This window comes from Rhodnius prolixus, unplaced genomic scaffold (genome assembly GCF_049639745.1).
Source record: "Rhodnius prolixus isolate KJV_2025 unplaced genomic scaffold, Rpr scaffold_6, whole genome shotgun sequence".
NCBI lineage: Eukaryota > Metazoa > Arthropoda > Insecta > Hemiptera > Reduviidae > Rhodnius > Rhodnius prolixus.
Window position 1 is genome coordinate 36114356 of NW_027411634.1, and position 14929 is coordinate 36129284.

Below are 14929 nucleotides of genomic sequence, written 5' to 3' on the forward strand. Positions count from 1 at the left end.
TCTTACAAGACACTATAATGTGTTGGGCAAGAAGTAAAAAAGATTATAAGATTTTATCAAGCTTTCGACTTAGGGAGCTACGTCTCCATCAGGGCGCTGAGCTTGTTATAATATTTGACTACATTTTTAACATCAAAGGTTGGTGTGTCTTCTGTTCTAACTGTTGTTTAGGTACTCACAATTGCCAACGAGCATAAGCTCTGAAGATGAGCTATGTAGTAGTTAGGTCGAAAGCTTGGCAAAAAAATAATGACTGAAACTGGCAATAATCTTCCTTACTTTTGGATTGATGAATTAGTCACGAAAAACGATGAACAATATACTACAATGTTAAAATATTTAAGTCAAATATTAATTTTTTTAAAAAAAGGACTCTTTCTAGGTGCTTCTAAGGCTCTATCCATCCAGTGGATGATGAGATAACATTCCGGAGGCCCGGAAGTAATACAAACAAATAAATAAGAAGATAAAGACACACTTTTAATGAAGGAAATAGTACCAGAGGAGTTGTCAGAGGAGTGATAGCTTAGCATAACTCAAAAATGAAAAAATGCAAAAAAGTGCAAATCTGATATTTGCTTTAGTTGCCCCAATTGGACCCGACAATTAGCGATTGGAAAATCAGTTAAACAGAAGTAAAACTAGTTCAGTGAAACTTTGTTTTTTTGTAATTATAATTTATAAAAATCAGTATAAATTTAAACATTTATTTTCATCATACACGCCGCATGTCCTTGTCCGTTTCCTTTTTATTCTAGTTTTTTTCAATAAAAAAATAAAGATTTAAGCATATTTTTAGAATGAATAAAACTGGTGTGTATTTATAAAGTAAAAATTTTTAAATTATGAATCATTTAATTTCACAAAATGGAAGCAATAATAAAATGGAGTTTATAAAAATAGTAAAGTTATAAGAGAAATTTAAAGCCATTAAATTAATGGATTTTCTCACTATTCCAAGATTTTTCTAAAATGCCTCCTTATAATTTCTTTTCCTAAACTTTTTACGTTGATCAAAAGAGTTTATTCTCATAATTTTTTGGGGGAATTCCTTTTTGGACACTTTGAGATGCAAGATAAACTTTTCCAAAATCGTAACTCTGTCCGAAGTGTAAGAAAAAGTGCAAACAAAGCACAGAAATGAACTTCAACATTACATGAATAAAAAAAAAATTACTTCAACCAGGGAACAGTTTAAAAATGGGTCGGCAATGGATGGAAACAGGCATAATAAAAGAATAGGCAGTGGATGCATTAACAGTAGTTATCCTAAAAAGGAAATTACCTGAAATTATGGTTAAATACAGGTACCAAACTACCATATTATCACAAACGGAGTGCGAGGGGGGGATGGGTAAAATGAAACTGTCCCCTTTGGTTCCCACAAAAGTGAGATAGAAGCGACATCTAGTGGCCAGGCTGGAGGTACATTAATGTAAGTAATATAAGTAAGATGTGGCCGCGCATTAGTAAAGGGTCGTTGAGTTTGTTAACATGTTTTTAACCAAATATTTAATAATAAACAGAATTACTCTAGTTAATTGTAGTATTTTCAACCAGTTTTGTGAAGAAAGCGACTAGTTGTTGGGCGCCTGAAAGCTAATTTATTGGTATCCTAAGTTAGCTGAGGAATGGAGAAAAGGAATGGTTTAAGACAGGAATTCAAAAAAGACTCTTGGAAGAAAAATTGAGAGGAAGTTGTAGAAAAGAACGCCTCTGGAATAAGAAGAAGAAGGGTGAAATGGGATTTTGCCGGAAGTCCAACACTCCCTTGTTGGTTACGAACCGTCAACGAACCAAACTTCACTTTAGCAGCAAAATTCGAAGCAAGAGCAACAGTAAAGTAGTGTCCTGCTCTCGTTTAGGAGTGAAGACACTTTTATTGCATACTCACGAATAACGTCCAGAACAGTAGATCCAGCCCCTCTGGTTCGAACCATTAATTTGCTTAAATACAATGTGAAGTAGATATAGGTGCACTTACCTGAAACAATAAGAAAAACAATCATGTAATTACGTAATTTTGGTTACTTCTTTGTAAATAAAAATACTCTGGGTATGGACACTCACACGACTATAATTCTACCACACTAAATTCTGAAAAGTGGAGCCCAAACAAACACTGGAGTGGGAACTGTAATAAGGTTCCTAATTAAACTGTAACCAAGTAGCAAATGAATCTCCAACATCTCCCTAGGGGTGAGGGAATCCAAATTCTATCTGCCCATACAACTGCTTCTGGAAGCTCGCCAACAGTATTAGCTCTTGTTGAGACAGGAGAATAAAGCAAATACTTTGCCTCTTCATTTTTTTTTATTTGAAATGTGGACGAAGGAGCCACATTCGCGGTTTGGGGGAAGAGGAGTAATAACATGGCGATAGCAAGCTTTATTCATGCAACAGGGGAAGTTGCATTTTCCAGTTATTTTCCAAGTACGGCTTCATAAGAATTACGGCTAATTGTGTTCCAGAATACAAACGAGACCCTGAAAATGCCTGAAATACGGTACCCCATCATTTACCAATTGTATTTAGAATAAAAACAGATCCAAAAAATAAAACGATTAAAAAACTCAAAAATATTGGTACAAGAATGTACATTGTTTCAACAGAGGCCGAAGTAGAAGAATTTCTATATTTACATATGAATGAAATACAAGTAAAGCTGTGTGTATGAGTAAGTAACGATTAGTGTGAGTAGAGAAGTTCTTGAGGAGCAAGTTCCGGTTATTTACGTCCGGTCACGTGGCAACAGTCTGCACCTGCCACAAGTACTAACACGTGGTCTGTATTAAATCACAAGATACCAGAAATTTGTAAGAATTACTACTGCCGTAACCTTGCTTTGCGGTTTGGTAAAAAAAATTATCCTTTACGAGCGAGAAAAAAAAAGAAGTTAAGAAACACGCTGGATTTTTCTAATAAACCCTATTAAAACAGAAGCTCTAAAAGCGCATTCTGCGAAATATTGGTGTTACATGAATCCTTCTTTTGTGTTTCGTGAAAAAATGGTAATCATGCCAATAAATAGTTCAATTTTAGTATATGTGGCGCCGAAGTGAGTACAGGGAAGAATAGAAAAGGGTCTAGTTAAGTTGGTGGATTACTTGATTCCCACGCGGAGATCACCGGTTCGAATCCAGTTGCTGCCCTTAAAATTTTCTCTTCTAAGAGCTTTTTTCTCAGCTCACTGACCGGAGATGGACAGGGTTGTCGGTAACGAGGGAGCACTGTCTGGAAGCCGTTAGTGTACAGAAAAAAGCTCCGGGCGCCAATGGTCTGATTTTATTAGAGCCTGGAGTCATTTTAGGAACGATTTCGACCGTAACCTTAGTGTCAAAAACAACGTAACTAGTGGTAATCTTAAATTATTATTATTTTTTGTTAACTAAAGTGTTTATAAACAAATATTGTAACATAAAATCCAAAACCTTCTTCTATATGGTTACAACGAATAATAAAATAGTAATTATTTTTACAATATAATCACGCAATTGGACAATAGTATGTATAGTGGCTTTCCTAAACGGAAGTTTGTCCTCCATAAACTGCCTCTATGAATGAAATAAAAAAAAATAAAACCTTTACGTACATGAGAGGAAATACGTCATTACAAGGACACAAATCACTGGCTACAGTCACATATCGTCACACACAGTCATACATAAAATTAAAAAAAATTCTTCTGCCATCTTAGGAAAACGTGCAATGACTTGGAAATTGTTACGATAAAATATGTGAGGGATACACCCACCCTAACAGATACAGCTGGAAACTTAACCCCACAAAAAAAAAATCAAATAAAAATCTAGAATATGATAAAAAAAAAGGTGGGAACGTTTGACACGATTTTTAATTTATCATAGTATTCCGAATGCGCACGTGCCATAACTGTTTGAGGTCTACCAGATAACAGCAGGTACAGAAGTGGGTAAAAAACTTATTTTTTGTTAACACCCCGTTTACATATTTTCTTACAACTTAAAATATTATCAAACTTTTGAATGCTAACTCTATCAACCTAACTCAATTACTTCCTTAGTATTTGAAATTTCTACTAAACGTTTAGATTTCCCTTAATTTGGAAAATGGAACTCTTTGGAAAGCAGAGATAGAGAATATCTGCAACAATACCAAGCATTCATTGGGTCTATCTTAAACTTAGTGGATAGGAGGAAGCGACTTAAATTTCGACGGTTTAGAACATAACAAGATTTAGTTCTTTTACAAGTACTAAAAATTATTTGTAATGCTCAAGAAATATTAAATATGGTCATTAACAAAAACAGAACTACTAGAATGACAATTATTAAAAATAATTAACGATAAAAACAGTAATAGCAATCCATAAAACAAGAAAACAATTGAAAAACGTTAACATTTTAGAAATTAATTGCACTTGTTGCTAAAAACAATAGATTGATTGCTACAGAATCCGTCCGTACACGGGAAAACTAGAGAGAAGGAAATTGAATTTCCCAAAACAGCGCTAGAGTTAATTAAAATTTATTAAACTTTTTCTTTTTTTTTAGAAGAGATTTATTTGGTATAAAGCAAGAAGGGGAGGAAACAATAACCCGGAAAACTCTGTCTGTGACTCTGGTGTTGTAAATGGTATGAAACCAGTTGTAAAATAACTAACAAAAATAAATACAAACAAAGCAGAATGAGACCGGATGCAACAATGGTGTGGACTATTGCTTTTCCAGAGGAAACAGCAACGACCAGATAGTTACGGTCCGCGGACTTCCTTGGACACCGTTACTGCTGTTGTTAGTCCCCCCAATTGAGAAAACAATACTGTTTACGTAATAAATGCATTCAATTGAAATATGTGAATAAAAAAATTTTTTGCTCTTCAGTTTTAATGAGCAGGGCTCTTATAAAAAAAAGGTCTTAAAAGTATAATATGTTCACATTTAATTATCAACCTACGAAGATTTTAATGAAATTTAATAGAATTTAATTATTCTTGTAACGTACTATAAGGTAAATTACTCTTATTAAAGTTTTATATACAGGCTTCACTTAGTTTGTGACCCTTTTTTAAATCCATTAAATTTCAGGTTTTCCAGTACAGATCAGGTTATTTACAGTTCACGGAGTTGAAATATGATTGGTTTCAATTCATAGTAGAGAAATTGTAGAGGAGAGGCAAACTAGCAAAAAATATTTTGCCACTACTCTCAGGAATCACATTTGCATTCTAAGAGCTTGGCTTAGACAGAAAATCAGTGAGCACAATGTCTAAATGGATGTGCGAACATGTAGAGGCTTGCAATTCATTAAACTATCTCTGCAAACTATCCAGATATGTTAGTTTGCTCGGGTACCAGAATAAACATAACGTGCAAGTGTAAAACATGAAGCAACAGTAACATTGAAAAACAGAACATTAACAAACTGAACAGAACAGTGTAAACATAGTTCTCAACCACTACACTTTCATTGCTGAAACTGGATACCTCCTAACGAGCAATTATAACCATCTTTGCCAGAATATTGGGGCAAGTTGGTCGAAGAGAAGTGTAAGAGTCTGAAAGTGACATCAAGTGAAACACAAGTCCCTTACTACCCTTTTCTTTGATAGAAGCACACTTCCTGCGAATGAGAATGTCTACAATGAAGTACTAACAAATGTTTCCTCAAAAAACGTCGAAGGAATTGCAGAATGATCTCTTGTATTTACTATCATATTGAGGCTGTTGCAAAAAGAAGTTTGAGGACAACAAACTGTGTTTGAGAAATATGGTTGTGATTGCTTGTGAGGAGGAATTCAGATGAAGCAAGGAAAATGCATTGTTCGTTTATATTTGCTTGTAAGGAGTTATCCGGATGGTAAAGAGTAAATGTAATATTTCAGTAAAAAGAAAAGCAATGTTTAAGAAAAGCTGTAAATAACTTGCGACGAGTATCCCAGGTGGTGCAATGAAAATGTAATGTTTGAGAAATGAGGTTATAAATCCTGTTAGGATGTTCCCAGCCAGGGAAAAGTGTTTGAGAAGAGTGATTATAACTGTTTGTAAGAAGGTACCCAGTTGGTAAAGAGTGAAGCAATATTTAAGATAGTTGTAATCGCTTGTACGAAAGTTCCCAGTTGGTAAAGAAAAAAATGCAGGGTTTAAGGAATGTGATTGTAATTGCTTATAAGAAGGAACCCTGATGAATGGAAATTTAAAAATGTACAATTTCGTTTTTCTTGTGGATACCAAATTCCAGCAAAGTTTTTTTTGGAAAAAAAAACACCTCAAATATAGAATAGAATACTACGTTTAGGTGGCGGAAGGCCTGCTTACGAGTCATGGCGGCACAAAGTGACCAAAAAATGTAAAAGGAGGACTCAATCTAAAAAAAAAAGGGTAGGAATCAATGCTCTATAGATTGTACAAAAATATATCCGGAAAAGAACTGCAAATCATTTTTCAAGTTACAAGAATGGCCATTGTTCTCCAGGTTCAGTTCTATCACTCCAACTTTTTTTTGCATACTCGTATATTAAATAAAATGCTAAGAAATAATCTTAAGAATTGAATTAACCTGTAAGTTTTAAGATTCATCATTAAATGAAATTGTTGCACAATTCAGTTAATTAATAAAACAAGAAGTATGCAAGTTATTATTGCAATAAGGAACTTTTAAAACTTAACTTAAAAAAAAATTATTTCGTGTTAACGTTAGACTCATCACATTCTTTTATAAAATTATTCATAACTGATTTTCTAAACAATATTGCAGTTACAACATAAATTATTTAATATATTCATGAATAAAAGATCAGATAAAGATCAATTATGGTCATCCAATCATTGGATCAGCCATTAAACAGATTCAATACAATTAAAATATTATCTTTATGGAAAGCAAATTCAGTTAAACATTGTAGTAATTATATTTCTAAATAAAATAATAATAAAAAAAAATGCATAAAATTCTTTTTACTTTAACATGAAAGTATGGCATACCTTATTTCTGTTTAATTTCATCATTGCATACAGGAATTTCATCTTTTTAAATGCACTACACTATTTCTATCTTAAATCAATCAATAATGAAACACAAACTGACATTTTCTTAACAAATTTACACAATATTTTCGCTATAAAATTTCAGATTAACATTCAAAATTAAATAACTAAATTAATGCACAGAGAAAAGCTAATGGCGACATCACAGAAGAGGCAAGATCCAAGCCTGAAATTGGAAAAAAAAATGACGTCATATTATTTTTTTATTTAAATTTAATTTATATAAAAGTAACCTAAATTTTTAAAAAATATTTGTATTTAACTAATAATTAATTTTAAAAGTTATGTGAATTCTAAAAGTTCATGTAAATTTCATGATTTAATTCAGGGGCAAATTTTTAATTTTAAAAAAGAATTTATAAAATATAACATGAATTAAATTAATTGTAGTTTGACTAAATTTAAGTAATTTAAGTTTTTATATATATAAACAAAAAATTAGACAGGATTATCTCTTTGGTCAGATTACCCGCGTCCAGTCTAGTCTAATCCCGAGACATTTAGAGGTCAGTGAAAAGAGGAAGACATATTAACTTCTACGTAAGTATATTTAAATTAATAACTGAATTTAATTTTTTCATTTCTAAAACTAAATGCATAGATTAATTCTTAAATTATACAATCAGCGAGAAAAAGGAAACAAAGATTATCTACGAATACTGATATTTATGTTGTTTATTAATCGATTCCATCTAATAAGATCCAACATGGAGAATTGCAGTGTAAGTGATGTTCTTTATTTTATAGGATTTTATAATCTAAAAACGGTAGTTGGGCTTAAAGCTATCCTGGGAAAGTAGGCATTACTTTTTATTTTAACTTTATACTTAATAAATCCAACTCGGGACTTTGAAAGCTATTACTGAATTCTGTTATCATTTTTGGAGCTCACACCTCAAATTGGTATTTTATTCATAGGAAATAAATAATATGTGAAACTACTAAACATTTTTCTGGACCACACTGAAATAATGCACCAAAGGTATTATTATAGATTCAGTTGCAATCATAACTGTGAAATAAAAGAAAAAAACTATAAAAACTTACCTTTTAGTTCTTGATCAGGAATTCCTGTCCAGATAACATGTTATTGTATTTCTTTTCTTTTTTAGAGGCAAAAGACATCTCTTGAATCGAAAATAAATTCTCTTTATTGTGTATTATTGCCAAACATTAACTGTAACTAACATTAAATTAAACATTATTCCAATTATCAATTAGGATTGTGAGAATCTTAAGTGTTAGAATTTGAAGCTTTATTTTGTTTGAGTGTTACTAGCAAAATATTATATAGATTAATCAGTTAATGGAAAATCATGGGTTTCGTAATAACTTTTTATCACACTGAGAGAAAAGAAATGTTAGGGCTAATTGGAAAAGTCAAGTGCTTTTCACTGTGATCTGGCCAAGAAGTTTTGTGAGAAAATAATTTGAATAAAACCACATCTAATGAAGAAGATCTAAAAATAATGGGGTTTTTACAACTCATTGATTGCTTTAATTCTGTTTTAGAATAGAATTAGAATCTATGAGACTTCCTTGTTAATGATGGTATACTTTAACTGGGTAAACTTAGATGTGTAACAGTTATTTTAGGCAATATCGTCTAGACAGGCATCCGTATGTTGTTTTAAAAGAAAGGGTTTCTGTTTTTCAGTGTCAATGTGTAAAAGGAGTATTTGGAGTACATAATGTTCCATAATGAGCTACAGATTGCTGGAGGCTTCAAACATTCTACCATTGCAGAAATATTGGTACAGGTATTGATTGATTTCTGTAATGTTTACTAAAATGCAAATGAATCCAATTTCTTGTATATGTATAAAAAAAATGTTTAAGAGTGGATTGTGTTAGGCAATTGAGAAACAATTTTTATAATAACCGGTCACTACTTACCTTAAGATTGCCTTAAAATGATGAACATTTGAATAGTTCTGAAGGAATAAATCCAAAATAAAATTTTGAACTTCATAAAACACTAAATAATCACTAAACTTTATGGAGCCAGGTATTAAGTAAGCAAGGTTAGAATTGAGGAGAAACACACCATATATTCCCTCTAACGTGGCAAGACTTTGTTTAGGTTAGGTTATCATTCAATTCAGGCAATTCAAATGGAAATAGCGCCTTTTTTTCTCTTTTAATTCTTATAAGAAATTTTCTGTCCATTAGTTTTGAATATATACAATTTTTGTTATACTATTTTCAGCAATTTGGTTTATAATATGTCTAATCGCTAGACACTTAAAATTCTTTTATAATTATTGTAAAGTGCGAATTTTTTTTTAAATAACGCACACCACTCGTGAAATTAAAAAGGGATTTATTGTGCAGCGTCCATCATTCGGGTACAACTTGAGAAACCCTTTATAGGAGAAAATGATTTAATGGTATTAGTAATTTTTTGTTTGTTTGTTAACAAGAGTGTTTAATGAGACGCAAAAAGACTTACTGAGGCTCCCTCACACTAGTACCAGATGAAACCACTTATTTTGCTTCACCCCTAAGTGACGAAACCACTCATTCATGGGGAGGTTCTTCTTTAGTCAGGGATAACCACTTCCTTTTTGCATCACACTCTCCTGTTAATGCCCTCTCCAGATATTCCAAAGAAGATTCCCTTAAATTAAAAGAAAATGGGAGGTATTCCAGGGAGAATACAATCATCTCCTGGAAAGTCCCCAGGCTCAATTAAGGGAGGACAGACAGTTAGTTGGATTCAAACCCGAGACTCTATCCTTTCCCTTTTCAAGAGTTTTCAACTGAAAAACCTGGTTCGTGGGCTCTCACATGACTTCCCTTATTAAATTCACAAACCCTTATTTTTTTTTTGTCATCAACTCCAAATTTTCAGAATATTAAAAACATTTTACAGTTTATAACTGTAACATAAAACAGTTCCTGAATGCCATGAATCCATCCCTTAGTGTCTATCCCAAATATTCCGAAGATTCCCAAGCATTACAAGGTGGGTCAAGAAAGGGTATTTATACATTCTTCTAATTTGTTTAGAAGTTATTCTACACAGCACTAATTCCATTTTCTTTTGAATGTTATCATTATTTGTTTGGTTGATTGTTCTGCTGCTACTTTCGTGATTGAAGTATTTTGAACCGCATTACATATTTTTTACAATATACTTCATTCAATTGAAATAGGTCAGTTAATTAGGGCGAACAATTTCTAACTTTACTTCTTTTTTCCTTAAGTATTAAGGAACGGGACCAACTTTAAGTATTATCGAACCGGAGCAAACTTCTTTGTTTTTTTGTTACTTAAGAAAAAAAAAAATGCAAACTACATGGAAAGTTGTGTACTTAGCATTCAAGTTACATGGGAAATCTCTCAGAATAAAAACAAATACACCAAACCAAATGCAGTACACTAAAACAAAAAAGTGGAAAAAACTTGAGAAACATTTTTAACAATTCTATTTTAATGTTTTCCAAGTAACTAAAACAAACACCCAACTTTAAGGAAACATAAATGAGGTGGAAATGATAGAGAAATGGTAGTTAGAACTTGCAAAAACAAATTTACATAATGGTTGACACTTCCCGCCCAGAACAAACCCGTTTGATTCTTTCTTTTTCCCCCCAAAAAAACAAAAAACAGAAAACAATGTATTCTTAAGTTGTTATTTTCTTTAACCATTTTAAACCGTTTTTTTTTTCTTTTTTGTAGCTTAAAGAGGAAGTATTGTAATCGTCCCCTGGATAGGAAAATACCTAATGTGTCAACGCACACGACTTTCTCCTCACAATACTCATGATTCTACCTCATCAATTTTCTAAAAACTTGGAATTTTTAAAAACTAGTTCTGCTCAAAATCAGTTGATCGAAAGAGCGACCTTACTGGATTGTTATTTTTTTTATTTTGCGATTTTCAAATTCAGTTTCAAAATTCCTAATTAACTGACCGGAAATATCATTTTATTGTTTTGTGTTTTTTTAGCGATTTGTTGTACTCTAGGTTTTCTGAACATTTTATTTTTGAAATTTATTTCTGCATCAACCACATCCATTTTTTTTAAATTCACGAAACAAATTTTTTTCAGTCACTACAGTCCAAGACTCTAAAATATTTGCGTGACTATGGCATATTTGGGCCATTTATTTTGCTTCGTCAGACAACATTCCTAAGAGTAATTTAATTAAGTAATGGATCTATTAGGCAAATAAGCCTTTTATACCGTACTAACAACCATTCTCTCAAATATGTTAATCCAGAAACCCATGCCATGTACGTCACGTTGTAAAATATTGGTCTTTTTTTTCTGGTGACTAATTCTTTAATACAAAAATAAAAATTCTTTCCAAATTCGGTTTTAATTTTTTTATTTGCTGTAATGCTAAGTTTTCGATCTAGAAACTAGGTCATCTTCAGAGACTACACTTACAATTATAATCTGTTTTACATTGTTAACATTAAAGGTTGATTATCTTCTGTTCTGACGTATTAGAGCACCTAAACAGTCAGGACAAATAGGGAAAAAAAGGTTATTTCGTGGCAGAGAAGATTTAAATGACAATCTAGATTGGGAGAGGAGTTTCAGCAGGCGGTTTTGGATTAGGGAGTGAACGGGGATTATGGAAAACATCCCATAGAAGGAGTCGATTCTAGTACATCGAGGGGACTCAATCGCAAGTCTAAGAAATTCGTTCTATGCTAGATAAAAGTTTCTTGGTGTTATTACTATAGGTCAGACTCCAAGCGGAGCAGGCGTAGAATAACATCTCCTTTGTAGGGAAAGAGTTTGTTCAGAGCAATCATCCTCGAGTCGTGATAGTAAAGGGAAAAGTAGTCTTTGTAGTCAGATTACCGTAATTCACTCTGTTTTGTACAGTTTCTTGTCTACGTTCTTGACGAGGTTAGACCACGTGAGCAGAGTATACTCTGTTGAGATAGGGTCTAGATTTGGTAAAGAAAATAGTGTTAGTCTTCTAATGAGCATTTCATTGGGCGGTCTCTTAACCTACACTTACCACAACGAATTCCAAATAGGAAGTGAAATCGCTTGAGCGGAAGTACCACTTTACCATTAAATTTTGGCGCTAATTTTTGCGCACCAATTCGTGGCAGAATGTTTCAGGAAAATTTGATTGCGGTAAGAGAATATTGTTTGGGTTTTTCCGCAGATTTTCAAACTAATTACAAAAAGTTTTCTTAATTAACATCAGCGAATCTAAAACAGGCTACATAACTTGCCAAGTTGGGTCATAGCTCTCACCTGTATGTTTGCTCGGAGACATTTAGCGATAAAGGAACTTTATGCTGGTAGAGTGTGATAAGAGAGTACCGTCATGCGCAGAGAGGTTACCTAGATAATTATTGTTATAGTTCATTACTGGAAATAACCTGCTAAGACTGGGAAAAGATAATTGTTGGTTTTATTTTCCTCAAATTTTTTATTGAATTAATTTAGTTTTGTAGGAACTCAAGTCAAAATAAACGCGTGATAAATTTGATGATGGGCCCTCTACTTCTGAAAGACTTGAGGCACTTCATCCTATACCCAAGCAGAACTACGAATGAGCTGAAGGCTAAGAACCACGTACCCTAAAATAATATCCTAGTTTACCAATTAACCCCATATTTGGCATCCCAGCAAATGCTTTTAATGTCCTTTAATATAATTTAAAATACCTGCATGAGAGTCCGGGCCTAATAACTGATAATTTCCGATGTTGTCAGTGCCTTAATAGATAATAGGTGCTTAATACTCTGAGGTGCCGGAGCTTAATTTTTCAGGGCGGAGGCCACTGTTCTCTTGTTGCTAGCAACACCTTCCATCATCGGATAGTAAGCTGTAATAAAGCTGCTAGGAAAAGGAAATCTAAGAGCCAATAGCTGAATTCGAACCCGGGATCTCCGGTTGGGATATTTTTTTTAATGCACGCGATTTTTTTAAAACTAGCTCCAAAGAATTCCCTTACAAACCACAGGATGTAAATGCTTGATACGTCATTAATATTTTTTCAAGGTATTATTTATGATTGCTAAAAAACTCAATTCTTGAGTGACATTTTTTTTTTAATTCAATTCTTGTACAATATGCGTACCAGTGCAGGAAGTTTGGTTCAATGCTTCTTTTAATACTGGGTGTTTGTCCAGGTGTATTAATATACTGGGTACATATCCTTTGGAATACCCACTACCAGGTGGCAACTATATTCTATGTTTGGACCTTTCTACTACTGCTGCTGCTAGTTCTCTTTGCCCACTTGAAGGTACTACTTCCTTCTCCTTCTGTTCTCTCTCTCTGTTTGTCTGTACATATGTTTGTGTCAATGTATGTACACGTGGCTTCATTAATACGACAACAGTGGAGTACTCTTATTTTCTTTATTTCATTTTATTTTTTTTATCAATAGGTTTACTCTATAACAGCAGAGTTGGGTACTTCTTTTAGGACCAATAGACATGATGCATCTGTCAGTCTGATAACAGAGCCCCTCTAAAACATACTTCTTAATAGATCATATAATAATAGGTTCTTAATGGAGAAACAATCGAACTATATGCTCCTGCGGGTTAGTGGACTCAGAAGGTTTATTGAGATTCCTATTTTGAAAACTTGAAAATAAATTAAGTAATGGTTTAAAAGAAATCAAACGTCAACTTTTTCCGGACATTTTCCTTTTTTTTTAAATAAGTTTTTGGGTTTTCCTCTGAAGTGCCATTGCTGGCAATTCTTCGGTTCTACCAAATACAGATTGTCGTGCTAAAATTTCGAGTTTACTGAAAATACCCCTTAAATAGTCACTTAAAAACACCGGAAATTAGAAAAATCTCAGAGTCATAATTAAATAAAATGAGAATATTATTCTTCAAGACAGGGAAAGATTTACGTTACAGAGATTGTTCGCGCGCTGTCAGTCAAGAGAGTCAGTTTGGCGCAAATAATGAGAACTATTGCAGCTTTTGCGCATTATGATCATTAAAAATTTCCATGTGGCTAGTTCTGCTAGCTCATTTTTTTTCCCTCCATTTTCCAAGACAGTTTTTAGTACCAGTCGCACATATCACAGTGCAGTCTGGTTCACTGTAAGTGTGAGTTGGACATGTTTTAGTTATTATGGTAATTGACCATATTACTTCCGGTTCACTCTTTTTAGTCATATTTTACGCGTACTACTATCATTTTTTTAAAAAATTATTTATTTTTAATAAATATAAATTTAATCTGTGTGCCCTATTTACGCGACTTTTCTCAGTAACTATTTTTGATCAGCTACATTCTCAAATGAAATTTGTTTTTAAATAAATGAGATGGGAATTTTTTAGCCTGAATTATCTGACAGCGTTCTCTACTGGTTATAGAAATCTTCTAAAAAAACAATTCAATTTTTAATCTAATTTTAATTAAATTGCTCCGGAAATGAAGCAAATTTTTTTTTTAAATTTTAGAAGCCTAGGCTGTCAAATTTTAATTCTGATTAAACTTTTTTCTTTAAAAAAAATTTGAAATTCAATGTTTCTCATAGGATATTCAGTGCCAAGATTGACGAGATTTTTCCGTGATCTCTGGCTTCCAAATAAATCAATTTTACAGGGAAAATCTGATCAATAAATGTGATAGGCCTATAGGTAGGCTTACCATACGCCCCGGTTTGACCGGGATGGTCCCGGCTTGAGATCCCTGTCCCGGCGTCCCGGTCAAACTTGTACAACACCGACACCCCGGCCGATCGTTCCCCCGCGCCCATTTATTAATATGTTTTCAGTTCTTAATAATTTTGATTGCATTTCAAATATGAAAAACACAAATTAAGCGAAAAGCAAAACGAAAATGAGCCTCTTCCTCCTCTGCGTCCCGGTTTGGCTCTTCGTAATTATGGTAAGCCTACCTGTAGGGATACATTTAATAGGCGTTTTTATTTTTTTTAACAAAAAATAAATC

General features: G+C 33.0%; 1 protein-coding gene across 7 annotated transcripts in view; it reads right to left on the reverse strand.

Annotated features, from left to right (window-relative positions):
- The window catches only part of stet (rhomboid serine protease stem cell tumor), a 159336-nt gene that overhangs the window by 67925 nt on the left and 76482 nt on the right, over positions 1–14929 (reverse strand). The window contains exons 2-4 of one of the 7 annotated variants that reach the window (XM_074139674.1): positions 8073–8208; positions 7920–7988; positions 6963–7191 (exon numbers count right to left, since the gene is read on the reverse strand). The exons of 1 other annotated variant lie outside the window; for it this stretch is intronic. In XM_074139674.1, coding sequence (XP_073995775.1) covers positions 6963–7004 — 42 coding nt within the window. In that variant the 5' untranslated portion in view covers positions 7005–7191; positions 7920–7988; positions 8073–8208. Of the gene's footprint in view, positions 1–6962; positions 7192–7832; positions 7989–8072; positions 8209–8921; positions 9126–14929 lie in introns of those variants that run through there. 5 more of the 7 variants (XM_074139672.1, XM_074139676.1, XM_074139675.1 and 2 more) reach the window with 5 other exon arrangements.